This window comes from Perca flavescens, chromosome 6 (genome assembly GCF_004354835.1).
Source record: "Perca flavescens isolate YP-PL-M2 chromosome 6, PFLA_1.0, whole genome shotgun sequence".
Lineage (NCBI taxonomy): Eukaryota > Metazoa > Chordata > Actinopteri > Perciformes > Percidae > Perca > Perca flavescens.
The window spans coordinates 22,130,323-22,157,434 of record NC_041336.1 but is presented as its reverse complement, the minus strand read 5'-3'; the positions used below and the strand labels follow the sequence as shown (position 1 = coordinate 22,157,434).

General features: G+C 40.3%; 2 protein-coding genes across 3 annotated transcripts in view; one reads left to right on the top strand and one right to left on the bottom strand.

The window, feature by feature from the left end:
• Positions 1-1,420: 1,420 nt before the first annotated feature.
• On the top strand, positions 1,421-24,302 carry st14 (ST14 transmembrane serine protease matriptase). Its single transcript, XM_028579519.1, has 19 exons — positions 1,421-1,811; positions 8,450-8,597; positions 9,257-9,417; positions 11,086-11,156; positions 11,567-11,721; positions 12,440-12,478; positions 13,044-13,272; positions 15,875-16,014; positions 16,159-16,262; positions 16,737-16,846; positions 17,121-17,251; positions 17,741-17,845; positions 18,328-18,435; positions 18,782-18,895; positions 19,469-19,588; positions 20,087-20,267; positions 21,462-21,730; positions 22,295-22,431; positions 22,568-24,302. The coding sequence occupies exons 1-19, from the start codon at positions 1,785-1,787 to the stop codon at positions 22,727-22,729; spliced, it is 2,511 nt and encodes an 836-aa protein (XP_028435320.1). The 5' UTR covers positions 1,421-1,784; the 3' UTR covers positions 22,730-24,302.
• Positions 24,303-24,816: 514 nt separating this feature from the next.
• kirrel3l (kirre like nephrin family adhesion molecule 3, like) overlaps positions 24,817-27,112 on the bottom strand; it is a 34,202-nt gene continuing 31,906 nt past the window's right edge. For both annotated transcript variants that reach the window (XM_028580365.1, XM_028580366.1), the window contains exon 15: positions 24,817-27,043. In XM_028580365.1, the coding sequence (XP_028436166.1) occupies positions 26,552-27,043 (492 nt within the window). In that variant the 3' untranslated portion in view covers positions 24,817-26,551. The remainder of the gene's footprint in view (positions 27,044-27,112) is intronic.

The following is a 27,112-nucleotide window of genomic DNA, read 5'->3' as shown; positions in this document are numbered from 1 at the left end:
CAAACTGTTTTAACAAAACCTGAACATTATAAACGTCATGAAGGTAGTACTGTTGTAGACTACATTAGTTTTAGATGTATGCCTTAGAATGTAGCCTATATTTATTTATTTATTTATTGACTTTTCTCATTTTTTAATTTTCTTGTGCAACACTGGATACTATAAACCTCTTAAAATCCTTCAATAGAGAGTGTTGGCTTAATTACTTTTTGAGGCTGTATTATGGTATTGCTGTAGTGGATTGCATTATATTAAATTATGTTCAAAATAGCTGTTTTCCATTTATGTTAGCTGAGTGCACATGCTATTGTATTGCATTAGATTTACACAAACACATAAAACCTCTGGACAATGTCTGGAATCTCCAAAAGGAGCAGTGGGTAACAAGTGAATACAACTCGACAAACAAAAAATACAAATATGAAATACCCCCAAAAACCTGTAACACATCACTATATTTGTATTGTAAGGCATTAGGAGATGGACTTTTACTGTGTTGTAAAATCCTTACGTTGATGTCAATGGTGGAATGTAACTAAGTACATTTACTCAAGTACAACTTTTAGGTACGTGCACTTCACTTAAGTCTTTTCTTTTCATGCCACTTTGTACTTCTACACCACTACATATCAGATTACAACATTGTACTTTTTACTCCACTACATTAATCGGACAGCTTTAGTTACTAGTTCATTTTTTTACACCCAAAACACATGTAGTAGTAAAATAAGATGTTTTATTGTAAATTAAACTACCCAACAATATACAGGCCTACAAGTAGGTGTACAGCTGAAATAATTAGACGATTAAACACAGAACTGTTTTTCGACATTTTCCAGTTTCTAAAAAGTGAGGATTTTTCAGTATTGACTACTTTTTCCTGATGCTACTTAGCCTACGTAACATTTTCACTGCAGCTCTTTTACTTGTAACAGAGTATGTTTACAGTATGGTATGCCTATTAGTACTTTTACTTAAGTAAAGTATCTGAATACTTCTTCCACCACTGGTTGTTGTAGTGCATATGCTTCCAAGCTATATGTTTGTTTGTTTTTTTCTTCAGGTTCTTGATAGCAACATGACCGGTGTGCCAGTTTAGCCGGTGATCATGTTAACTGGTGATATTTGCATAAAATCAGTGAATATTCAACAAGGCCCTGCCTACTTTTAAGAGCGTTCTGCTCTGCCTCCGCCCCTGAGTGCCAGAGGTTCACATTTTCACCAAGTGTTTGCAAGTGAGACAAAATAATGGATATCACTGAAAACATCACCAGAACGCTCTTAAAAGTAGGCAGGGCCTTGTTGAATATTCACTGATTTTATGCAAATATCACCAGTTAACATGATCACCAGCTAAACTGGCACACCCGGCAAGCGGAGGGAACAGACGGTGTGAATAAAGAGAGAAACAACGTCCTCGTGCAGCAAGTGTTTGAATAAAATGGTCCACTGCACCATTATACATGTTAAATGAAGACTCTGGGTAATTATTTTTGTGCCATGACAGTGTGGTCTTGTAGTTTTGCCCACACTTAGCTACTAAGCAGCTTCAGCAGGCATTTGGGCGTGGTTTACATCATAGGTGTGTGAGGAAGCGGTGTTTCAAGTGTTTCTGCTTTGCCAGCTCGCGACTGTACAGGAAGACCTCCTGACATTTGGATTTAACTTTAAATACCTGCAAATACTTTTTTCTACACACTGCAAATTCTCGATTCATAACTGTGTGACACTCCTGGGAAGGTGAACTGATCCTGTTGGACTTCAGTTGGAGCGTTTTTTGGAAGATGCATTCCGCCAGATATGAATACGACGTAAGTTTGGTCAAATTATCCTTCGTATCAATGACAATGTCCGTTGCGTCAATGTCCCTCAAAGAGACAGTTTTACTACACACTTAACGTTTGTTTGCTGTGGGCCTACACCACATTGACAGTGTTCACACGATTAGGCCTACAGACATTTCGAACCATGATATTTTGGCCTTTGACGGCGTTTCTATATTATATTGTCATCAGTATAGCCTATGTTTCTGGGCCTCTCTCATCCTAGGATCAACGTTGATACTACGACGACGTAGTTTGAATGTTATGTAAGTTTGAATGAATGATTTAACCAGTCTTGACTAGTGTTAAATGCTGTTTATCCCTGTGGTGTTGTCAGTGGTCTGTGACTGGAAAGTTTTTAATTAGGTGTTAGCATGAGTGTGGTAAGTGAACCTTGTTATGAACAAAGGGAATTTTGTTTATTAACATCTAAACTGCTATCAGAAAGGCCATACTTTAATAAATAATAGAATACACTCAATTTAATATCCGATAATGGCTGGAGTTGGAAATGTGGGTAATTAAATGATCCATTCTGCAGAATATTTTTGTCCACACTTAATTTCTAAATAATTCTTCTTTTACATTACCTAGTCTTTACAAAACATAGCTATAACTTTCAGTCACAAAAACAGTTTTGTGAAGTGTCTTTTGTATTGCAATATGTGTATAGGATGGTATTTTAAATAATAGTAATAGAATATGAAAAATGCAAAAAGCTTATTTTGCCTAACGTATAGGTCAAATTCTCCTGGAACATGCATAATGTACATATTTATACACTTCTTGTAACTACATAATTCAGTCTTGTTTTAGACAAATGAATTACCAGTAGATGATGTGGGCAGAAAATAGTGTCGGCCAAAGGTGAACTTCACTCTGCAAAGGGAATCATTGATGGTTACAAGGCTGTTGGTCAGTGCTGCTGAAATTCATCAGCTCTCAACCACGTTTATTGGACAGCTAATGAAAAACAGTCCCCAACCCCTGGGGAAATACACACTGCAGTATTACCAGTATGTGTACTGCTGAGAAAGTGAGCAAACAGTAACGGGATTCCAGCAAAATAATTATTTCTTAATTTAGTGTGACATTAACAAGGACTTCAAAAACCGTAGCTTGTTCTCGAAAATATCTATATCCATGAGAGCCAGCTCCGAGAGGACAGAGTGCCCACGCTGTAAGGTGTTAGACACAAGGGAATTGCCAAGCATGTTCTTACTTGACCCCTTCCTGCTTCTGTGACATATCAAAACAAGTACCTGTTTTCCCTTTTTTCACAACTATATAGGTTTTTCTTTTGAAAGGTGTGTGAGATTTCTCTAGGAATTTGATTTTGTAAGGTTGTCATGCCACACCTCTGCCTTTTTTATACTGAAAGCAGGGAGAGATACTTGTTTTAAATGATGCAAGATGCATGAGTGAAACAGTTTTTTCCTTTGTTAATATTTGATTACTCACAGACAATGAGGTCAGTCTTAGATACTGGATCAAATGGGAACTATGATAATTGTAGTCAGTCTGTTCTCTGTTTTATGTGGTGGCTTAGCAGAGTCGTCTGTACACAATTCTTCAGGCAAGGACATACTCCCTTTCTCTTGCATTTTAGGCCACATCTCAAGGGCAGCCATGTTGAATTTGAGCAAGTGAAGTCAATGCTGTGTTAACGGCACGTCTCTTATTAATGACTCCACTGAGTGATCCATTCAAATGAACAGTTGACAAAACTGGGGAGTTTAATAAATAATGAATTATCTTCAGTTATATATTCGGTTTCACGCAGGCTTTGTTTACACTTCAGTCAGGGCTTTCCATCTTTGGCCGCTGTCTGCATCTTTGTGTAAAATTAGACAATCTGTGTGCACAACCTGCTGCAGGCTGCTAGAGTTGGGCGATATGGAAAAAAATCAAATATCACAATATTTTTTTTACCAAATTCATTGATGGCAATATTGTAGGGTTGACTATTGGTGCTTTCACAAAATATTAACACAATGAGAGTTTTGATACATAATCACCAACAATGTGGATATAATGACTAAGTGGTTAAAGGCAAATAATAAAACTGCTACTAAGTCTGGTAAGTTCAGAAAATTATATCACAGATATACACAGATTTTACACATCAAAGTCTGTTTACAGGTTGTGGGAGGGAAGTTGTTTATAGCCTTTTGTGGTTTCAGAGGGAGCTGCTCGAAATATGACAAATTGCCTTAAGGGATGTCACTTGAGGCAACGTCGTTTGGGGTAGGTAACCAGACCTCTGTAGCTCGCTCCTCATCTCTGCTTGAGGGTAGCGACTCGAGGCTAGATTATTTGCTTCTAGCATGTTGAGTACAAATTTTTAACTGGTCTATTTGCATCATGGATACTGTAAGGGTGAATAATGCGTGGAATAAATAAGATGATTTATCTGGGTGTGCTGCATCAATTTTATCATAATTTTTCAAAACCTATCCATTGTGAGTCCGACAATGTTATGGGGGTGCAATGCTAAATGGGTGGAGTACTCTCTTTAGTAGTGGTTGGATGGCAGCAGTAGGCGGTGCTGCAGCCTCTGGTCCATGTAGAATCCGATCACTTATATGCTACGTGTAAAAAAAAAAAAAAAAAAAAACTGAGGAAGAAGAGTAGGCCTACTAGTCTGGCTATCACCAGAACAAGCTCAATCTTTGCAGGTCAAAATCAAATCGCCGGTTGATTGGGCTGGATTTACCCAGTCTATAGGCCTACATCATTAGACGGGACAATGGCTAGTAGAAAACATAAGGAGAAAGGTGGATGGGAAAAATTCAAAGAAGAGAGGGCCAAGTCTCTCAAGACTGATGCAGCAAAATGCAAAAAGCTCACAGCAGTAATGTTGTAGTCCTTGACGACCAAAGCAGCACTGCATCACTTAGCCAGAGTGTAGAGGACCAAGTGGAAGCTGAGCCTGAGCATCCACAGCCTGGTCATGATGAGGGACAGACAGCAGAGTTAATTTCACATCCGCAAGACGTACTGGTAAGTGCCAGGAGCAGGCCACATTATAATAGGCAGCCTTTATCCCTATCTTAGCAAATTGCATAGTCAGCTATCAACTAGGGTGTGCATCATGATTATGAAAATTATCGTGCCATTAAGTGCTGTCAAACTTAACGTGTTTAATAATTTCTGTTAGGTTAATTTGAAACATTGAACGTGTTAGAAATTAATTGCGGGTTGACCGTGATTTCACTTGGTTGTATATGAGAGGTTGTAGTGAGCTCACTTTTGCTGCTAGGATGAAGACCATGGTATTGAAAAAAAGGGAAAACAGGCATGCATTGGTATCACTCTAAACGTGCTAACAAACAGGGAAGGGGGCTAAATGATTCATGAAATTTAACCTAAAGTTTTTTTTTTATTTTACTTCCCCAACATTAAATTTGCTTACATTATATTTGAATAGTTATAAATTATAGTATATAGTAACTAACACTCAGTGTAGTTTTGGTATAGCTCTACAATATATCTAATCCCCATGTTTAGGTACAGCAAGTAGCCTACTTTATCTCTGAAAGTGTTTTTATAATTACAAGTTTGTGTAATTTGGGGTTTCTGTAGCCAGTGACATTTCATTATTTGGATTTTATTTTCAATGCAGATGCAACGGGTTTGGTTTTGAGATGTTACTTGCTGTGAATACCTCGTCTGAATTATTGTGGTAATAAATAAGTATTGTGGCTTAGTATCAGGACATCCTGGCTAGTGTCTGTCACGCACGGCTAGGGGCGAATGGCCGGATGATGGACCTATTTCGGAGAAAGTCCATTTTTTTTTTTTTTTTTTTTAGCCCCAGTCCGTCCCTGGGATCATCTGTGGTGTTTCTGCTGCCCTTAGGTGGAGACAGGACTCGACTGGCTGAGACATGAAAATAAGGGGCTGAAGCCCATAGGTTTTTTTGTTACACCAGCCATTTTGTTTTGTCACAATAGGGACAGCACAAAGTGTTACAGGTGTTGTAATCATTTAAGCTTTTAACATTAATGATTACTCCGATCTGTTCAAGTGTAAGTAAAGTGTAACTAAAGCAAGATGCTTGCATTTCCGTGTGCATCTGAGGAGTCTATAGCCACCCTAGGTCAACAGAGGAGAACAGTCTGGGAGATGACTGAGCAAAGGTAAAAAACAAAAAAAAGGTTATGCTATCTCACACGCAGATACAGAACTGGCTTACAAACCACACAGTATGTACCATGTTTCTTTTACTGAAATGTCAGCTATGTTACTTATCTATTGAGACAAATCTGTCTGACAGTCAATTTCCATGTGTAGAGAGTCAGTTGATTAGTAAAATGGCAAGACAGTTATTTGTTTTACTGAGCCTTTACTGAGGACACTTACACAGCACTTCATAATGCAACATCTTGCATGACTGAAGTACAGAATATAAAATAACTTTGTTGGCGCCAATCACTTTGATTTCAATTTGTCTTTTCACTCTGCTCTTTACTTAAATATCCAGCAGAGTAACATGTACTTCAGTATCAAAAGGACACACTGAAGAATTGTCCCATTATTGATGCTTTAACCTGGTTGAAAAATGTTGCAGTAAAGGCAGTTATCCAATTAATATAATTTCGCATAAAATCAGTATACAGTAGGGGTGGGAATCACATGGTACCTAACGATACATTGCTCACAATTCCGATAATATCAGGATACAGCAATTATGTGATAATCAATTTATTGCTAGGCAATCCTATAATGATACATCACGATATCGGTAACTATAATAACTATGAATACAAAATGCCAGTGGAAAGGTCATGTGCAGGTTTTTTCTCTTTATTCACTGCAAGTCCAAACTGTAAGAAAACAGCAGGGAAATTAATTGGTGCTAGCGTATCGATTATCGTATCGCACGTAGGACAACGATATAGTGCCGTATCGATATTTTGTCCCACCCCTAGTATACAGTCCAGTGAACAGGAACAAGTTTACCTGTTGGTGTCCAACAAGGTGTCCAATATCCAAGTACTGTACATTATAGTACAATCTATGATTTATACTCGGACAAGAGATCTGGATTGGTATAAATCGTTGTTATTAATTGTTGAAATGACAGTTGTAACGCTGCCTACGTTTTTTTTTCTTAAACCACACCTCACAGCAGTGTTAACTTGTTTCCCACTTGCAAAACTGGTTAGACTTCATACATATACACTGCAGACGCTGACTAGACAAAATGTTTACCAGCAATTTTAATAGCTTTCTTATCAAACATTAACACTTGTATTTTCATCATGTTGTGGCTTTTCTTCAGTCAGTGTTGAGAGACAGATAGCACTACTTCCTGTTTAATAATGGCATAACACACTGAGCTGGTATTTAAAAAGAAAAGCTACACAGTTAAAAAATGGGATAGTGTCTCTTTCTAGGAGTGAAGAATGGGATATGATGAAGAGCATGTAATGGTTTTATTAGGCTGTGATCAGGATGACTGATAGAGAGAGACCCTGGAGCACTTGCTGACCCCATCTCTAATGATTCTGCTCATTCTGGCCCATGATTGCTGTTAGAGATTCCAATTAGAAAGCATGTGTGGAAGCCCGAGCCGGGTAAGAATAGGCCTTAATTGCCATGAGTTATCATCTAGACTCATGTAATTGAGCCCCCGTCTTAAGGGGCAGCACATCTGACAAATTGATTTAATACCAAAGTGATTCTCCATCCCTAATGGCACTCGGGCTTCCTCACTCATGGGCTACCGACATTGAATTCGTTGTGTGTTGATTACTAACCGGCCTGAAACCTTTCTCTCAGTCCGCCCACTTGAGAGAGCTCACCAACAGACACATGCGCACAGTATCGACAGACACATGCACAAACACGGCCTAAAGCAGAAAGCCCGTAATCTCTACAAGGACTCCCTTAATTATCATGAAATTTCTCAATGCATGTATGTGTGTATGATGGTATGAGTGAGGGAGTGTTGTCACACTTGCCAAACAGGTTTTGCCAGTTGTTTGGTAACATATGCCTAGCTGCCTGTTTGAACATGTCACATTGGGAAGTAAGACGTTTCATGTCATGTTTTAAAAAAAAAAAAAAAAAAAAAAACATGTCACAGATCAGCAGTTTCAATATTGAAAAGTAAAAATATTGTTTGTTTTACGCCATTTTGCAAATAATCTATTCCTCGAGTACAAACTCGACAGGTCAGAGATGTTTCCCTAATACAATACTCATGCATTCATCTTTTACGGGATTAGTGTGTTTCCAGTGTTGTTTCTCTAATTTCCTTTATAGAAAATCCCATCTAACACTGGCAAATCATTATCCTACCATTTAAAACAAATTGATTTATGTGTGATCTGTAGATGCATATAACCAAATTAATCTTTTGGAGGTTCACAACTAACTACTGTGCATTATTTATTTTATCTATGAGGAGAACATGTGATTTGTTCAGTCAGAAGCTGAAATCCTTGTAGCATAAGTTGGGTATCTTTTTTAAGGTTTGGGTTAAAGCAGAGGTTAGTGTTAGTGTAATGAGAACACTTCTCCCACAAATTAACATCAAAGTAAATGTTATCTGCATCCTGAACATGACATGCTTGCTGTATGTTTGCTGACTTTGTTTTGCTCCTTTTCGGCATCAGGGCCGCAATGGCCATAACGAGCGGATTGACTTCCTAACCAGCAAAGAGAAGGTCTCATCAAAGCAGAAAGTCGGCATCTTGATTGGGGTCCTTGTGGCGCTTCTCATCCTTGCGGGCATTGCAGCGTTTCTCATTTGGCTGTTTGTCTGTGAGTATAATTGAAAGCTTTCCTCTTCTATATCATCCACGCTAGATGTGTATGTATGTATGATGTACGTATGATTTTTTTTTTTTTTTGTGTGGGTAAGTTAAAGATGAAGAAAAACCAAAGTTGTTGGACATTTTTGTACATAAATCAAGGTTTTTCTTAATAGAATTAAATGAGAAATTGTGAATATTTACATTTCTAAAATCAGTTACTGCCAAGACAGGCATAACATCAGAACCTGCATCACTCCCACTTGCTGTAAGCACATCACTTTGAGTTAGAGAGTAAGAGTGGCTTGTTTGGACTTTCTAATGAATTTTCCATTAGTGTTGGCCTATTTGACAGCTCAGACTTTCTCCTTAAATAATGCAAAGGAGAAAATGCAAAGGAGAAAAATGTCACATGACAGCTTCCCTGTCATTTACACATACTGGGTCTGATAAAAAAGGCCTCTGAAGTCTCGATAAACAGCCTCTTGATTCAACTGGCTTTTTTAATTGATCGGACAGCCAAACTGTGTGCCTGATATGAGATCACACTGCACAACTTTAAAATGGTGATTCAGGGTCTGTTTAAAAACCTACGTCTCCCATTTAATCAGAGGCAGCTATCATTTTGTTGATCAAACACTCACCTCTTCTCTGCCTCTCTCCTCCAAGTTAAAGATGCTGATTCAGAAGCCACTGCTAGTAAGCAGCTCAGCCCATCAACACGGGTCTTCAGTGGGCATATGAAGTTGGTTGGTGTACCGTATGACCAGGAGCTGGAGAATACTCACGGCAAAAAATTCCAGGATTTGGCAGTCAACCTGGAGGCAGTTGTGAGTTTGACACCCAAAGAAGATGACTTCCCTATTTTGTTCCCTTTCTATCATCTACAGTGTTTATTGTTAATTATTTTGAGCAGTGTTACTCTCATTTCCCTTCTCTAACTGAGGATTAGCTTGGCATTGTGAAAATGCTTTTTAAAAACGCCCCTACCATTGCACAGAAACAGCTGAAGGCACAGTTGCGTGGGTGTAATAAAACGCTGTACATCCTCTTTGTAATTCCCTCCACAGCATCTCCTATTATTGGAAGCAGTGGAGATGTTTGTAGCACTACTTAGGAACATGTTGATAGCACACACAATAAAAGAAAACTCGCTCAAATCCCATCAAGCGCACACTTTCTCAGTGAAAAGCTACCGAAGTGAGGGTGTTGGCTGAGGATTAGAGTGGAGCTGGAGTATTAGATGACTAGATGATTGGGGGAGCTTCATGGTGTGCTAGGTTTGCTCTCGCATACAACAACAAAAAGGACCACTTTTGAGGAATATCTTCAGATCTAGGTTACTGTTAACATGATTAGTACAACTTATGGACTATAGTTTTAAGTAAACTGCTGCTGCAACATGTTTAACCAACTTGACTCTGAACTTTTTCCCCACCTGCCTTTGGAGTCCTTAGAAAACTGTATTTTATCTCATCTGTGTGTCTTAGATTGTTTAAGTAAAATGGCAATGGGTTCATATTTAATGTTGCTGACTTTAACTTAAAGGTCCCATGACATGGTGCTCTTTGGATGCTTTTATATAGGCCTTAGTGGTCCCCTAATACTGTATCTGAAGTCTCTTTCCCAAAATTCAGCCTTGGTGCAGAACTACAGCCACTAGAGCCAGTCCCACAATGAGCTTTCCTTAGTATGTGCCGTTTCTGTGTCTGAAGCTATTGAGGAGGAGAGAGGGGGGGCAAGGTGGAGGGTGGGGGTGTGGCCTTGATCAACTGCCACTTTTCTCGTTTGAAAGCCATGATGTCTCTCTCTCATGGGTTGGCCAAATTCTCTGGGCGGGCAAAGCAGAGAAAGGGGAGGTAACCTTGCTCCTTATGACCTCATAACAAGCAGATTCCAAAACGGCTCATCTGAGCTTTCCTTTTCTCAAAGGCAGAGCAGGATACCCAGGGCTCGGTTTACACCTATCGCCATTTTTAGCCACTGGGGGACCATAGGCAGGCTGGGGGAACTCATATTAATGTTAAAAAACCTCATAAAGTGAAATTTTCATGCCATGGGACCTTTAAGAAATGGCCATTTTGAAATTGGTGTTGATGTTTTATGATAATGGAACTCTTTGTCCTACGAACAACCCGTTTCTTCTTCCTCCATGTCATTTGGGGCTTTTATTACCAAATGACACCTGCTCATCCTTCTGCAGCTGGTTCTTGTTCAAGCACTTGAGGTTAGATAAGGCCTTACATGCATAATATGTTAGTGACCCACATTTAAGACCACAAATGAGTATGACTGCAGCCTTGTCTGACACAGTTCGCAGCTCACTGCTGCTGAAGGCAAAACGGTTAATTGAGAATCCCATTGTTTTGTGCTTTTCATGGAAAGCGGTTTTAATGTTAACATGCTAATTTGTACTTTTGTCTTTAGGCAGACAAGCAGAAATCTTGTACATGTTCTTTTCAGTAGCTTTCTTCTCAAAATACATCTTCTCTACACAGCTTAAGGAAAACTACAAGAAAGATCCACTCCTCGAAAAGTACTACACTAAGTCTCAGATCACTGCATTCAGGTACTGTGAGATCTTGAGCTCCTCTAATTTATTTTTTATACAGCTGAACAGATAGTGAAAGCTTAATGTAAAAAATAAACTTCACACTAAATCTTGTATGAAGGAAAAGCTTTATTGCACAACTTTCTGTAGGCATTTGAAGTGTCAGTCAGTTTCAAGTTTCAAATCTGCATTTCGACCACACCCAGTTATGTGTGTAGCATTGCACCCTAGTGGATTGTGAAGTTCTGTACTAACAGTTGCAGTAAATCCCGACAGCTCACAGAGCATTCAGCTACTGCTTTGACTTTTGTGATTCACAGTAATCCAAATCACCCATATTCCACTAATTTTTGCTTTTTCAGTAACAAGTGTTAATGCTCTCACTTCCCACCCTCCATCCATTTCTCTCTCACCTCTTCTTACACCAGTGAGGGTGTGTTAGCCTTCTTTTGGTCCCAGTTTGATATTCCGGTCGAAGACCTGGAGATCGTGCCTCAGTTCTCAGAGATGCGGGTGTTGAAGGTACTGGAGCATGGGCAGCGCAGCCGTGTGGATATCCAGATCACTGAAATCACTGCATCATGTAGGTACCACCAGGGCCAGGTGGGAGGGAGGCAGGGGGGTCACACCAAGGGGCAGAAAGATGGGACTACAACTGGCTCCAGATTATGACATTTAACAATCAGCAAAGATAAAGCTCTGTGAATACAGATATAAATAAGGTCATTGTCATTTCCTATTAGCATTGGTATTTTCCCTTTTTATCATTGGTATGCTTTCTATTTGTATTACAGGAGCTTGCTCTGAGTTGTGCTGATAAGATGATAACCGATAAGCCAGACCTCTCTGCTTGTGCTGCATCTAAGATTGCACATTTTATGCTGTTTGGATCCTTTAATGATATTAGCTGGGCCCTGGCCTGGCTTTAGACAGCCATTTTTCTTCATTCTGTCCTCTCAGCATTCACATTACATTTGTCCACATCCTGGCCACCAGCCAAGCTCTGGCCCTGTGACTCAGTGGTTTTTGGTCTTCTTTAAAATGATTTCTGTGGTTATGATTTGATGTTGCTGTCCCAGATAGTTAGACAGAGATGTATGGGTTTGCTGCTGTAGGGCAAGGTGAGATGGAGCAGAAATAGCTACACACCATCACCGGTTCTCTTAACCGCAGGGAAATTGAACAGAAAATGTGCAACCCAAATATTTTAGGCTCATGCATCAAATCTTATCAACCACCCAACATTAGCAACCCATTCTTACCTTTCCTCCTGTTTGACTGCTTCTTCTCTCTGTCTCCAGTAACAGATCCTCGCATGGTGAGGAACCCCAGAGACGACAGTGAGTACGGCATGTTCCATTTCAATCAGTCGCAGTTGTAATTTTCCAGCTGGCTAGATGCTCAGCCTCCTGCCAGTCTGTAATGAATGACTGTCCTGGCCTGTACTGTACATGTGCTGCTCTAGTCAGAGATTGAGAACCCTGTATCGGGCCAGAGCGAGTCAGTCACTATGCACGACACTTTTCTTTGACACTGTCTGCTGATTTATTACCTTGAGATGATTAGACTACATTACATTGCATTACCAGAGTAGCTGTACTATCCGGACATGAATCTGTCGTTGCATACATCTGTGACATAAAGGATGGCAGAACTTGTGAATAAATAGTGCTCAACTGTGTAATTTGTAATGCAAAGTCATTGCTATGCATAATTACAAAAAATTATTGCAAGGAAAAACAGAAAAAACTTAATTTTCAGAATAATCTTTGCATAATAAAAGAAATATTGAAAGGAAAAACAAACAAACTTTACTGTCAATGTTTTTTAAGAAAACAACTTAAATGAGCAGGATACAAAACACAATGACAATCACTGTATGATTCCCAATATTTGTATTTCCAGATGAGTGTTTCTACCTTCTGAAGGCTGAAGAAACGGAAAAAACATTTACGTCACCAGGGTACCCCAAAGGCTACCCCACCAAGTCGCGTTGTCAATGGCAAATCCGAGCTTCAGAGAATACGGTCATATTTGTCGCTTTCCCTTTTTTCCACATTGAGGATGACTGCAATCATGACTTTGTCTCCATCTATGACTCTTTGAGTCCAGATTACTCTCAGGCCATCACAATGTAAGTCGGAGCCTTTTTAAAGTGCCCATATTATGCTCATTTTCAGGTTCATAATTGTATTTTGAGGTTGTACCAGAATAGGTTTACATGGTTTAATTTAATTTAAAAAAAAACACCATATTTTTGTTGTACTGCACATTGCTGCAGCTCCTCTTTTCACCCTGTGTGTTCAGATCTCGGTTTTAGCTAACTTTGCGTGGAATACCTGCAGAACAGCGACATGCAAGTAGAGATGTTCCGATACCGATACCAGTATCGGTATCAGCTCCGATACTGCCTAAAACGCTGGTATCGGTATCGGGAAGTACTGGAGTTTATGCACTGATCCGATACCACGTAATAAAGCCCTGAAGAAAAATCTACGTTAAAGTAGTTTTTTTATGTTCTTTTTCCGTTATAACCAACTGTCAAACTGGAGAATAAAAGAAAGTTGTACGACATTCATTGTTTGTGTTTGTTCATGTTTCACAAAGAGTTTAACCTGAGCCAGACCAACAACAAAGATAGAAATCATATCACATCCATACAGGGATAGTAGTATACAGCTGTTAAAACATAATCAAATATATGACCCACTGGTATCGGATCGGTACTCGGTATCGGCCGATACGCAAGTTCAAGTATCGGAATCGGTATCGGGAAGCAAAAAAGTGGTATCGGGCCATCTCTACATGCAAGTAGTTCTTTTTGGTGAACTGGAGAACGGGGGGGGGGGTGGCAATTCGGCTACTGACGTAGAAAACCCTGCAGATTTTGAACAGTTCACAGGAGACTGAAGGCAGGATACATTCAGAAACCTGTATCTCGCTCAAAACAGCATAGATGTTTTTTTTTTTTCAAGTTTGTATGCGTGTGGAAGCACCAGAGACACAAATAACACCCCAAATCCCAGAAAAAGTTATTTCTTTTTTTTTCATAATAAGGGCACTTTAATAGAAACATATGGTTCATGGTACGTGGTCATACTGGTGCTTTTTAAAAGTAAAATATCTCTGGATCAGGTTTCATCATACTATGCCATGCAGTATTCCTTGCACTAGGGCTGCGCGATATTAGGAAAAAATACCATATACGATAACGATATTACTTGTGATAAATAAACAGATATTAAATTGTACTCATTCTGCCCTTCTGTTTCTTTCAGTATTCTTTTAAAATACAACAAATTGCTTGTTGAATTTAAAACAAATAAAAGGAAATCATTTATTTCTTTTATTGAACAAATTGAACATTGAATTGAACATAAAAGGCACCACTTAAAAAAGTGAGTTACATTTTAATTTGCAGTTTTTCTACTGATATTTTCTTTCAACTAACAAAAATCTCGTAGTGTCTATTGCGATATGTTGCAGCCTTTCGCGATATGTACACGTATATTGTGCTAGTTGATATTGCGATGAAGATTTAAAAAAAAAAAAGTCCCCTAATGAGGACTATTTCCATTGCGCTATTGCCTCTCCCCTGAGAGGAAGAGAAAACCAGTAAATTGACAAGTTTTTGCTCCCACAGTACATCAAATTGTGAGACAAATCATATTCTCATTTTGCCTTAAACCTTGTTAGCAGGGTTTGTTTGATAGGGCTCAACCAATATTTGTCTCTTTTATTTAGCCTTGACGATCAGATTCCCAGAGGACAAGCACTAGGAACTTGACTGAAATGTTGCAGAGGGATTTAGGAGTAAAAGCTCTTTTGATGTAGGTGGAAAACATGTTCCACTTCATTCCTTTTACTGGATTTGTGATTACAACTTTTTTTCCTTTTTTTTTTCTTGGCCCTGAAGCCTTTACAATGGCATGTCTCATTGTATTGTTAACTTTTGAGACCTCAGTGAGATTGAGTTGGCTCAAAAAGACCTCTGCTTTCAAATCTGTGAAGGTTGCCAAACTGAATCCTGCTACACCACTGTGTGTAACTGCACTTTGTCTATGTGGGAGGGCTATGATTCTAAAAGTAAAGGCTCCTGAATGCAACATAATTTGTAGCTGCAGGCAATTTCCAACTCAGAAACTATTGCCCAACAAATATGCCTTACCAAGTGATGCATAACATTTTTATAAAGCTATTGAGCGATCAACTTTATCCAAGGTGACATAAGGTTTATGAGAGCCATAATATAATACTCTATAATGACATTGTTCTACTAGAGGTAGATGTATTGCTGCTCTTGCAGTGTCATTCACACCTCCATTGCTCTGCCGCCAGCAGTGCTGAAACTTTTTGCTAATGTACCTAATGTTTGACTTTGAAACTCCATCTAAGCAATTTCTATCTAGTGCTGGCACATCTCTCCTTATTTATCTCTTACTCTACACCTCTGTGCTTATCTATTGATTTCTTTTCAAATTGCTTTTTTTCTGTTAAGCATTTTAAACTTGTTTGTCAAATTGATGTTTTTAGTGCTTTTGACTAAAAGGAATTACAGCTGTATAATGTTTCACGTCTTAAGAAAGAGCAAAACTCCAGTCAGTAAATGCATCAGGCGTTCAGCTCACGCTTTCTGGTTTTGTTTACTACAATTTGTAGCAAACGCCTCTTTCTGATTCTGTGATCGTACCTGGTTTGTGTACCATCTTGCTTGACTACTCATCCTTCTCTCACAGAAAGTGTGGTCAGAGGCCCCCCTCCAACCCTCTGGCAGTGGTGTCATCCGGCAACATCATGCTGATTAATTTGATAACTGACTCTGATATCCATAGGCCTGGCTTCCAGGCCGTGTATAGCACCAAACTCAAGTCCACCGGTAATTAAGACATTTACAGCACTTACCATCAGCTGCATTCTGTACTTTATCTACAACAGTTCACCTCAATTTGTTTAGTTCTGTTAATACTTAAACCCTTTGTGTTATGCTCAAATGTGAATATATGATGTGTTTTCCTTTCAGTTACAACCTGTGGTGGCATGCTCTCTGAAAGTCAAGGAGTCTTAACCTCCCCACTTTACCCCAGCTTCTATCCTCCTGCAGTGGACTGCAATTGGACCATCAAGGTTTGCAACACTCTGCTCCTTACACTGGCCCTCCTCCTCCTCCTCCATCCTTAGCCTGCCATGAGAGGAATGCTGAGACAGCACTATAGAAGCCAAGCTGTTCAGTACCTCTTCTATCTTCATCTGTCAGACCGCTGTTGCTGCCGCAGCTGTGTGTGTGTGTGTGTGTGTGTGTGTGTGTGTGTGTGTGTGTGTGTGTGTGTGTGTGTGTGTGTGTGTGTGTGTGTGTGTGTGTGTGTGTGTGTGTGTGTGTGTGTGTGTGTGTGTGTGTGTGTGTGTGTGTGTGTGTGTGTGTGTGTGTGTGTGTGTGTGTGTGTGTGTGTGTGTGTGTGTGTGTGTGTGTGTGTGTGTGTGTGCGCGCCCATGCCTGCATTTACATGGCATACAGATACATGTCTTGGTGTGTAGATGGAGGAGTGACATGCATGGTGAATAAGGTTGTTAGTACCAATCAGCTTTTCCTCTGTGCTGTAGGTCCCTGCTGGGAACAAGGTGCGGGTGAAGTTCACCATGTTCCGCATGAAAGAGCCCAGGGTGGACACCCGTGATTGTCACAAAGACTATGTGGAGGTTATGGACAACAAGTAAGACTTTAACGATTTGAATGACACCCTAAATTATACCCTATATACCATCTGTAGTAAACATCCGTCACAGTTCACAGAACGACTTCTTCTTATTCTGACTGCTCTTGTTTCTCGCCCCCTTAGACATTGTTGTAGTAATGTTGCCTTTTACTCTAATCTTAGCATTTACTTTAGTGAGCACATTGTCATCATACCCACTAGAACTACAAACATAAAACCCAAGTTGTAATAAACCTGAATTTTCCTTTTGAACATTGGTCTTGTGTCCCAGGTATTGCGGAGAAATTTCCTCTTTGGCTCTGACCAGCGACACCAACGTCCTAAATGTGAGCTTCCACTCCGATGTGTCCTACACTGACAAAGGCTTCAGTGCCGAATACAGCGCTTACGATCCTACAAACCGTGAGTTCAAAGTCTGGTCTCGCACCCACGTTTACACGACACTTGGCAAGATGGGTGAAACGTTGCAACGTGACACTGACACTCGTAGCCTGCCATTACAGAGCGAGATAGGGGGAGTAACCATGGAGTCTGAGAGACTACGAGACAGTAGCTGACTGACAGTCAAAGGAGCTGTTTAGTGATAGAGGCTTAGAAACTGCAGCAGTAAAACTCAAGAGCTAGACTAATCACCAGAGAGCTTGTTTATTGGGTCCATTTTATTTGCCACTGTCAGTCAGGAGCACTCCACTTTCAATACCCTCCGCTCTTTATGTTGTCTCCCAGTTTGACTGAAATGGATTTATAATTGCTCTGATCAACAGGGACAAGCATTGGCAACATGATGGATGTTGCGAACATACACTGTCACTCCCTTTCGCTCAATTTGTCATCGTCTTTCTCTCCTTTTTCTCCCTGCTCCCTCCCTATTTTCTCTGTTTTTGTGAGCAGCTTGCCCCAACAAGTTTGCCTGCTCCTCTAGCATCTGCATCGCAAAAGAACTGAAGTGTGATGGCTGGAACGACTGCGGTGATAGTAGCGACGAGATCAAGTGCCGTGAGTTCCCCCTCGACCCAACCACACTTTTTCGGTCTTTCCTCCTCTCTTTATTTCTTATCCTGTTTCCTATATCCTCCACTCTGAGCCCCTAAAGGTATAGTTCCAAAAATTAAGCACACACTGCAGGAAGACACATTAAGACATTGATATCTCCACAGTGACTGGATGTATATATTTACTATTCAAACTGCATTTGGAACATCCATGTACCTTTTTTATTTTATTTGCAATTTGAGCTGTGAAGGCTGTAGCCGTTAATGTATCCTATGTATCTATCTTCTCATTAATCTCTTGGCAAGAAATAAAAGAAAATGTGTGACTATTTCTTTAAGGCTCTAGCCATTACCTTTTTCTAATCATCTTGACCTACTGGTGTAAGGTATATCCTGTGGTTTGTGTTGGTGAACATGCCCTTTTCCAATCACTCCTATAAACATCTTTCTCGGTTGCACTAATACTTGGCATTTCTATTACCTCAGAGTGCGGGAAGGATCAGTTTGCTTGTGACAATGGCCTGTGCAAACCAAAACTCTGGATGTGCGATCGCGTCAATGACTGCGGAGATGGGAGCGATGAGAAAAGTTGCAGTAAGTATTTCTAAAGCATTCAAACCCTATATAATGCTATGCTAATTGTGCTAACATTAAAGGCACATCACTGCTAATGCTCTGGTCACTGACACCTGGGCTGTATGTAGTCATTATTTTATCAGTAATGGAGTTTGTTTGATGCCTTGAAGCCCAATTTGCTCAACATCCCTCCAGACACTTAATCATGTGTAATACACACAAGAAGAATGAAGGCTGATGCTAATGTCCACCGTGGCTTCACCGCTAATGTCCTCCTGAACCTATTGGCATGTCTTGTCCTTTATTCAAGTTTTCATCTTTATTTTATAATGATTTCCTCATCACTATGTTTCCTTTCCTCCAGGTTGTGATGAGAGTGAGTGGCGCTGTGGTAACGGGGTTTGTATGCCTCGTGAAGTTGTGTGTGACAAGAAACAGGACTGTGAAGATGGAAGCGACGAGGCCTCTTGTGAAGCCTGTAAGTGGCAGCACTTATTCTTTTCCCAGCCAGTCACACATTTAAAAAAAAAAAAAAAGCCCCACCAGAGTGATTTTAATGTTATACAAACTGTTGAGCATTTAACCTTTGTCAGTAAAGCTTTAGAATTTTACAACCCTGCTGCACTGAAGACTTCATTCTTAATTCAAAAGTATTTTTCACTATTCTCTCGTTCAGCTCCTTCTCTTATTTCCTCCTCACACACTCATACTCTCAAACACACTCACACTCTCAAACACGCACGCACGCACACACACACACACACACACACACACACACACACACACACACACACACACACACACAGGCAGGGCTCTCTTGCATTTCCTTTTGATTTTCACTTCTGTGAATAAAGGGGGATATTAAACCTTAACCCCAATCAATACCCCCAGTCAATGCAATCTGCTCCTCAATCACTATGCATTGTGCATTCAAGCCTCACTTTGAAGCCTTGCTGATTGCATAGTATTACTATTACTTGGCAATGCTCGAACACTTGATTGAAATACCCTATGTGTTTTGATTTTGGGACCTGTCTCCATCCCACTGTAGCTCAGGGCATCTGCTCTGAATTCAGCTACAAGTGTGGGAACAAAGAATGTGTCAACAAGATAAATGCCGAATGTGACCGCGTCATGGACTGCTCTGATAACTCTGACGAGGCCTACTGCGGTAAGAAATATTTTAGTCTCTTTCCACTTTACAAAATGTATCTTTTTTTTTTTTTTTTTACAATTTGTAAAACAGCTGAAAGTGGATCTAATCTCTTCAGTGTCATTCAAACTAGATTATTGAAGAGCTGAGTTGAGCTTTGCGTTAGAGCTGTCTGTTAGAAAAGAGCCCCAGGCTTTGACTGCTTTATTTATTTCATTTGTCTTTGAAAGCAACGCTTGTCATCTCTGAAGATTTAGTTTTTTCCTCCATTTAAGCCTCAGGGTGTGTCTGTTTTTTTTCTGTTTTTTTGATCAGCTAATATGCCAGTGTGCCTTATTTGGATTCCAAAGAGTCGTAGTAGGATTCACAGCAAAGGCTGGCATCATGATAGCTTCCAGTCAACTTAATCTCATTTTCTGATTTTTCCCTCTGATCACAAATGCCAGTCTCACCTAGTATTTTGCACTCACCGTTCAACGCCCCTCCTCTCTAATTATATTCTCTGTTAAATGTCAGCTTGTGGCACCAGGCCTTATAAGCTGAACCGCATCGTAGGAGGGCAGAACGCTGAGATGGGGGAGTGGCCCTGGCAGGTCAGCCTTCACTTCCTGACCTATGGGCATGTTTGCGGGGCCTCCATCATATCTAAGAAGTGGCTTCTTTCGGCCTCCCACTGCTTTGTCACCAGCAGCTCAGCGTGAGTCACAACATCCATAGCGTGCATACACATATACAGAACAGGACTGTAATATGTATATAATATGTAACACATTTCCTCTCATATATTTGGGTGTATAAGCTGTTATTGTTCCCTTAGTATGTTATTATTCATCACATTAGACAAAATTTTATTACATCTCATTATGCAATATGCTCAGACATATTCTGCAGGCAAAATGGCACATCGGAGGACCATTTATATACAGATTGCAAAGTCTGAAAAATAGCCCCTGATGATGCAGTTAATTTGGAAAAACCTTGAAGGTGAAGGGGGCTAAATTTACATTTCATCCATGAAAGCATGGAGCTGTATTCATCAGAGTGGCCTGTAGGTGGAGCACTAACCATGCTGCTGACCTGAGCCACCTCTATTGTTGTTGAGAGAGGAATGTGTTCATTTTCAAAGATTCACAGTTGATATTTGCTATACAATTTTTTTTCCAGATTACTTTATGGAAGCCACAACAGTTATCATATACTGTATGGCATATATCACAATAAGTAGTATATTTGCATATTTTTGTACAGGGGTGGAGACAATATCATGAAAATTGAATGTAATCCAGTACAATAATCTAATCAAATACCTTTTGTTGCTTATAATTACGATATGAAATCAAATATCTCGATACTTTTGACCAAATACATCAGTGTTGATATTGTTGGGTTGACTATTGGTGCTTTCACAACAAATTTACACAATGAGATTTTAGATAAATAATCACCAATAATGTGGATATAATGACTAAGTGGGTAAAGGCAAATAATAGAACAGCTACAACAGTCTGGTAAATTCAGAAACGTACATCCCTTTACTGTAATGCAGCCTGTAAAAGCATGAAAAGACAAGGCTGGTGTCATATCACGATATCCAAAATTTAAGACGATATCTAGTCTCATATATCAGTGTCAATATAATATCGATATATTGCCCAGCCCTACTTATGTTTAGGTCTTGTTGAGACTGTTGGAGAGGATGCTGGATTGTTATGTGTTTGAAGCTGTTCTTATCATTTTGTCTCAACAGAAACTGTAACCTTACAGTAGCATATATTGCAGGACTGTTGTATGGGCTTGTATTGCATTGCACACATGTTTATAATGTTGGGTTCACCCATCCTGGCTCGCACGTGTACAGAAACATAACCTCTGCCCCACGATGCTACCACAGGAACCTTGTTGCATCCAACTGGCAAACCTACAGTGGCATGCAGGACCAGTTCAAGCAGGATGGAGTGCAGCTCCGATCAGTGAAGAGGATCATCACCCACCCAAATTACAACCCGATGACCTTTGACTATGACATTGCACTGCTGGAACTAAGCGAGCCACTGGAGTTCACCAACACCATCCAACCCATCTGCCTACCCAGTTCCTCCCACGTCTTCCCTGCAGGCATGCCCTGCTGGGTCACAGGCTGGGGCGCGCTCCGAGAAGGAGGTATTATGCAGGAATTGCTGATTCTGCGTGGAACTGTCGTCATGTGTAGTTTTTTTCACTGTAACTGATATATTATACTAATTTTGAATATTTATATTGTTATTTCTCAATTATGGATGACCCCCTCTACAGTTGTTTTTCATTTTTGCATATCCAACTCGCATCAAGATTAAGACATCGTACTCCTCCCCCATCCTTCTCACAATGAGCTATTCATCTCTGTCCTTCATCTTCCTTCCCTGCCTGCTTCCTTCCTCTTCCCTTCATCTCTTTCTCATTTCATCCTTTAGCCTTCCTTTCCTTTAATGTCCCTCCCATTTCTTTATCTTTCCCATCATGACATACTTTTCTTCCGCTCAACCCTCCCTCCTTTTTCTCTCATCTTTTTTCTAATCTGCTCTATTCCATTAAGCCTTCTTCCATATCCATATATCAAGACAGGCGTCTGGTCTCCTGGGATGCCTCTTAAACCTTCGTTAGCTAACACTAATCCAGCCCATTAACACCTTTTGATGTTAGCGGCGAACACAGAGGTCATGTGACCCCTTTGTCCTGCTCTTGCAGGTTCAAAGTCACAGCTGCTGCAGAAGGCATCGGTGAAAATCATCAACGACACGGTGTGTGACATGGTCACGGAGGGCCAACTCACCTCCAGGATGCTCTGCAGTGGATTCTTGGCTGGAGGAGTTGACGCATGCCAGGTGAGACCGAGCAACATGTTGTCCAGAATAGAATAAGGACAAAGGGCTGATACAGATTCATCACAACCAAATAATGGTCATGCTCTCACATCACAACCCAATCTAATATTCACTCTCCCCTCACCATGGTCACCAGGGAGATTCCGGAGGCCCCCTGGTATGTTTCGAGGAGAGTGGGAAGTGGTTCCAGGCCGGCATCGTAAGCTGGGGTGAGGGCTGCGCTCGTCGGAACAAGCCTGGTGTCTACTCACGCGTCACCAAGCTAGTAGACTGGCTCAAGACGGAGACAAGGATTTGATGATGTCGGTAGGAACAGAGAGTGATGCAGAATGGGGACCAGCATCATAGTGCTAAATATAATGGAGACGGAACATTTGAATCTGATTCAAGTCTCTCCAACATGTATTAATTTAGCAGCTGACTGAGGATATTGCTGCACGGACAAAACTACTCACATGAATGACTTAAAGCACTTTATTTGGTTGCCAACCCCCCATTTTAACACACTCACACACACACACACACACACACACACACACACACACACACACACACACACACACACACACACACACAGTTACACATAAACCACTCCAACTCATATCATATTGTATCTTCCCCCATCAATATTGTCATGTATCACTGGTGAATATAGAGTGCAAATGATAAAATATGCAAATTCTGGGAATTAATTGTCCAAGGTAACTTTTTAATCCGAACATTTTACACATTTGATAGTGTACAAGTAGATAGTGCTTTTAAGTCTTACTATTGTGTATTTCTAAACTGGTGAGATGCCTTCATCCTCTTAGGCTGCAGTCAATGTTGCACTTCGCCAGTGGGCTCATATTGTAAATAGCTATACATTTGGGATTTTATTTATCAAAGTATCTTAAAGGACCATAACTCGATACGGTTATTTCTTTCTTAACATAACTTAAGAGAGAAAAACAAAAGACTCAACATGTTACTCAAATCCATGCAGGGGCATTTTCATATCCTACTAAAATGAATTGAAACCAGAAGCATATAAAATGCAATAATCAATCTAGAAGCCTACATCAGTGATGTTAAGTATACCAGATTTGTAGTCCGTGGGCTAAAACGGGGAAAAAGTCCAGCATGTAAAGACCGTAGTGACGCTAAAGTTGTTTTAAGTTGTTGTTGATCTGAACAGGGGTCCTAGAGTAGTATTTTGATTACATATTTACATATGCTCACTGGCCTTGTCTGGTCTGTGAAAGAGTTGCCAAAAAATGTATATAAAAAAAAAAAAGGAGGATGAGGATTAGATCCATTTGGCTTTTGCGCAGGTCTCTAGTTAAGCTCAGGGTGATTGAGGGCTTCAGTCACACACACCTGAGAGCCAAAGCAAACCAATGGGTTTTCATCGGTTTGCCAGACTAATGCAACAAGTTCTTATCCCTATGAGAATTTCCTCGCTTTGCTCACGACCAACTCAGTCAACTTTTAAATCTAAGATTTGACTGGATGGTTTCTTTTACTCTACTTGCCTTCATCGCTGACTTATCTTGGAAATCTTGTATCCTGCATAAGCAAACCAAATATTTGCATAAGTATTATTTATTGGAGGGGAAAGAATTAAGAAGAAAAATTTGTTAAGGATATTACTCAGAGGACCTCTTTTAATAATTCCATAGAGCCTTACAGTGAAACTATGCAAGCGTAAATGTGTATTTTTCAAAAAGTAGGGAGAAGCCACAACTTTGAGATATAAGATATTTTTATAAGCATTGTATTTGGATGAGCATTGTATTTGGAATATGGACATACTTTATAACCTTTCTTTGTTTGTGTGTGTTTGCATTTTCTTTTTTTTTTAATAGACAAAAGAGTCGTAGTAATAAACATCTTTTATCCGATTCTTCAGTACCTAATTGCATTACGTGTATTATTTGTCTTTGACTAGGTCTCGTTTTGTATTATGTTGTGCATAATAAATGCATGTCTTGGGAGACCTTGTCCTTTCTCACGGTAGAATTGTAATGAGCATGTACCTCTCCTCCCCGTCGTGAGCAGCGTGCCTACCTGGGGAACAGAGGTGACAAGACAAACTCATATTGTGAAATAATACCTGCCTTTGTCACAGCTCTATTCTATTACCCTACGAGATGGGCAGGATACACATACAGTGGGGGTTCCGCTATCTCATCTGTCTTCATTAAAAGCAGCGCGCCACTGGGGGAATAGGAAAATCAACATAGACAGTGCTGCTAATTTATGTATTCATCATTGTTGTTACATGGGAAGCTTTGTTTGTCGCTGTTCCCCATGCCCAGTGAAGCTACTCACCAGGCTGATTAACACACCAGCCAGTTCTTTATCGGAAATGGTTTTATTTAAATATAAATATGTGTACAAAGGTACAAGCAACGATAGTTCATTTTTAGCAAATAAAAGTCTTAATACATTATTAAAAGAATAAACAAACAAATGGCAATTAGTTGTGTTCCAAAAAAGCATAGTAACTGGATTCAATGATTGATGAACAACTTGGAGAAGAAAATCTGTGAACCCAAATAAATCAACCAAGATAGATACATAGGTATATAAAGGTACTTTACAATAGAGCAGCTTACACGCTGTACATTAAGGCTTATATAAAATATAAAAATAAAGACAAGCGATGATGTTTGCCTCCTCACTTTTAGTAGCATTTGTTCTCTCATCAGGCTGCCTGGGAACAGCTTTTTAGACAAATGGCAGTACAGGCGTCCATACTGAAACATCCAGGAAGTGGAATGCAATTGGTTCAGGTGCAAAAACCAATGTCTCAAATATGAAATGAACATGAATATAAACGCTGAAGATTTTCACGAGACACATCATTTGCATGCAACAGAGAGAAAGGATGGGCTCAGCCACTTGTACAGATACTTAGTGTTTTAGGGTAGTACTGTTTCTTGTAAACATATTGAGACAGTTTGATTGAGTTGTAAAACTTGAGTGTATGGTCCACATTAGGACTGCCTTACACGTCTTTCCCCACCTGAGCCTGCTGAAGATGACGCTGCATTCAAGTTTATTTCAAGTTCAAGATTGCCACCATTTTCCAAACCACCACTTTTGATTGTTCTGGTCATAGCCTCCTCTTCATTTTACAATCAGAAAACAGTACCAGGGGTAGGACAGCAGTAATCAGCCTCAGCCCCAGTTCTCCACTATACAAGTGTCACCATCTTTGGGTTTTCATGGCCTTACCTTGTCCGTCTTGGTACAACACACAGTTAACATATAGCCCTCCATTACAATGACGGCTAAAATACACATTCTCTTTATATCTCCTTCTTTTCCCACCAGTAAGCAACACCGCTACGTCCAACATGTAAGGGTTATTATCAGAAGAAGCTCCAGGAATACAACTCAGGCCAGAAGTATTCCACCACTGATTAAACTTTTCATACAGTACAGTGCCTGTAGCACTTGTTGGTCAGTAGAGCTAGCCTGTTGTGCGGAATAGTTTGTCTGTCTCTGGATGTGGAAAGCTCAGTCTTTTGTGGATGATAGAGACACAAATGTGCTTAGAATTCCTTTCGCATGCCAACAAAACACCAAATGACAGACAACAATAGGGGGCTCATATCTGTTTTTTCTTGTCTTCGCTTGTAATATCTTCTTTCAAAGCATTTTAGAGGTCATGTTTGATACAAAGTAAACTCGTGAGAGGCAAGTAAACAGCTACCCCAGTCATTTTGGCCACCCAAATTTGAGAAATGCATTTGATTTATTTTCTAGTTGGCCCTTGCACTGACAGAATATCTTCACAGGTTTGGGTGGTCATCATGTAGAGATAACCTGGTGAGGTATCACACTGTAATCATAAGTTTGACTTGAACATCACAATCTGCTGAATTCTCCAGCTCAGGAGCTCTATGGTTAGCGTTATTGTAGATCACGCCATCCATCACAACAAATAAAGGTTGGTCATCCCATAACCCCCATAAAGCACATGGCTACCTCCAAACATGTCCTCGAAGGACCGTCCGAGTAAAGTAAGTCTCTGTTCATGTTAGTCCAGCCACAAGTGTTTGTGGAGGTGACAATGGTTATCTACTCACTGCTCCTGTACTCCTTCTTTTTTTCCAGTTCTTTGGTCCAATCAAACATGCGTCTGCATACGTTGTGAAGGCCGGCCATAGTCAGACTGCTGGGAGGATACTTGCGAGGAGGCATAAGAGAAGCGAGACGAGCTGGACACTTTGCTGGCCTGATCTGATTGGTCATACGCATCCACCTTCTCATAGGAAGCGGGTTTAACGTAGCTGGTGAAGGCGCGACCATAGGTAGCAGGTAGGTAGGCAGAGCCACTGTAGAGGGGATCAGTGGGATAAATGCTGGCTGGCTGGGTGGGCTGCTGCTGGGCAGCTTGCTGCTGTTCATATGCGGTTCTGCCCGCTGTGGTAGTTGCATATCGTTGGGAGAAGTCATAGGCACGAGGCTGGGTGCCATGCTGACCGTACATGGGGCTGGGGGAGGGCAGCTGTGATGGAGTGTAGACTGGCCGAGTGTTGGGCACATATTCAGAGAATCCACTGCTGCGGATATTGCGGTCTTCATGGCCACGGACATTGTAGTAGCCATTGGTGGGGTCCTATTAGAAGGAAAAATAAATCATAAATGTTGCATAGTTCAATATTGCATATAATTGATGAAAATAATT

Excerpts from the sequence above, each read along its gene's own strand:
- st14 (XM_028579519.1), top strand. The coding sequence starts at position 1,785 with ATGCATTCCGCCAGATATGAATACGAC. Across the intron at positions 17,846-18,327 it reads TAGCGACGAGATCAAGTGCC|AGTGCGGGAAGGATCAGTTT; the intron begins GTGAGTTCCCCC and ends CTATTACCTCAG. Across the intron at positions 20,268-21,461 it reads TTTGTCACCAGCAGCTCAGC|GAACCTTGTTGCATCCAACT; the intron begins GTGAGTCACAAC and ends ATGCTACCACAG.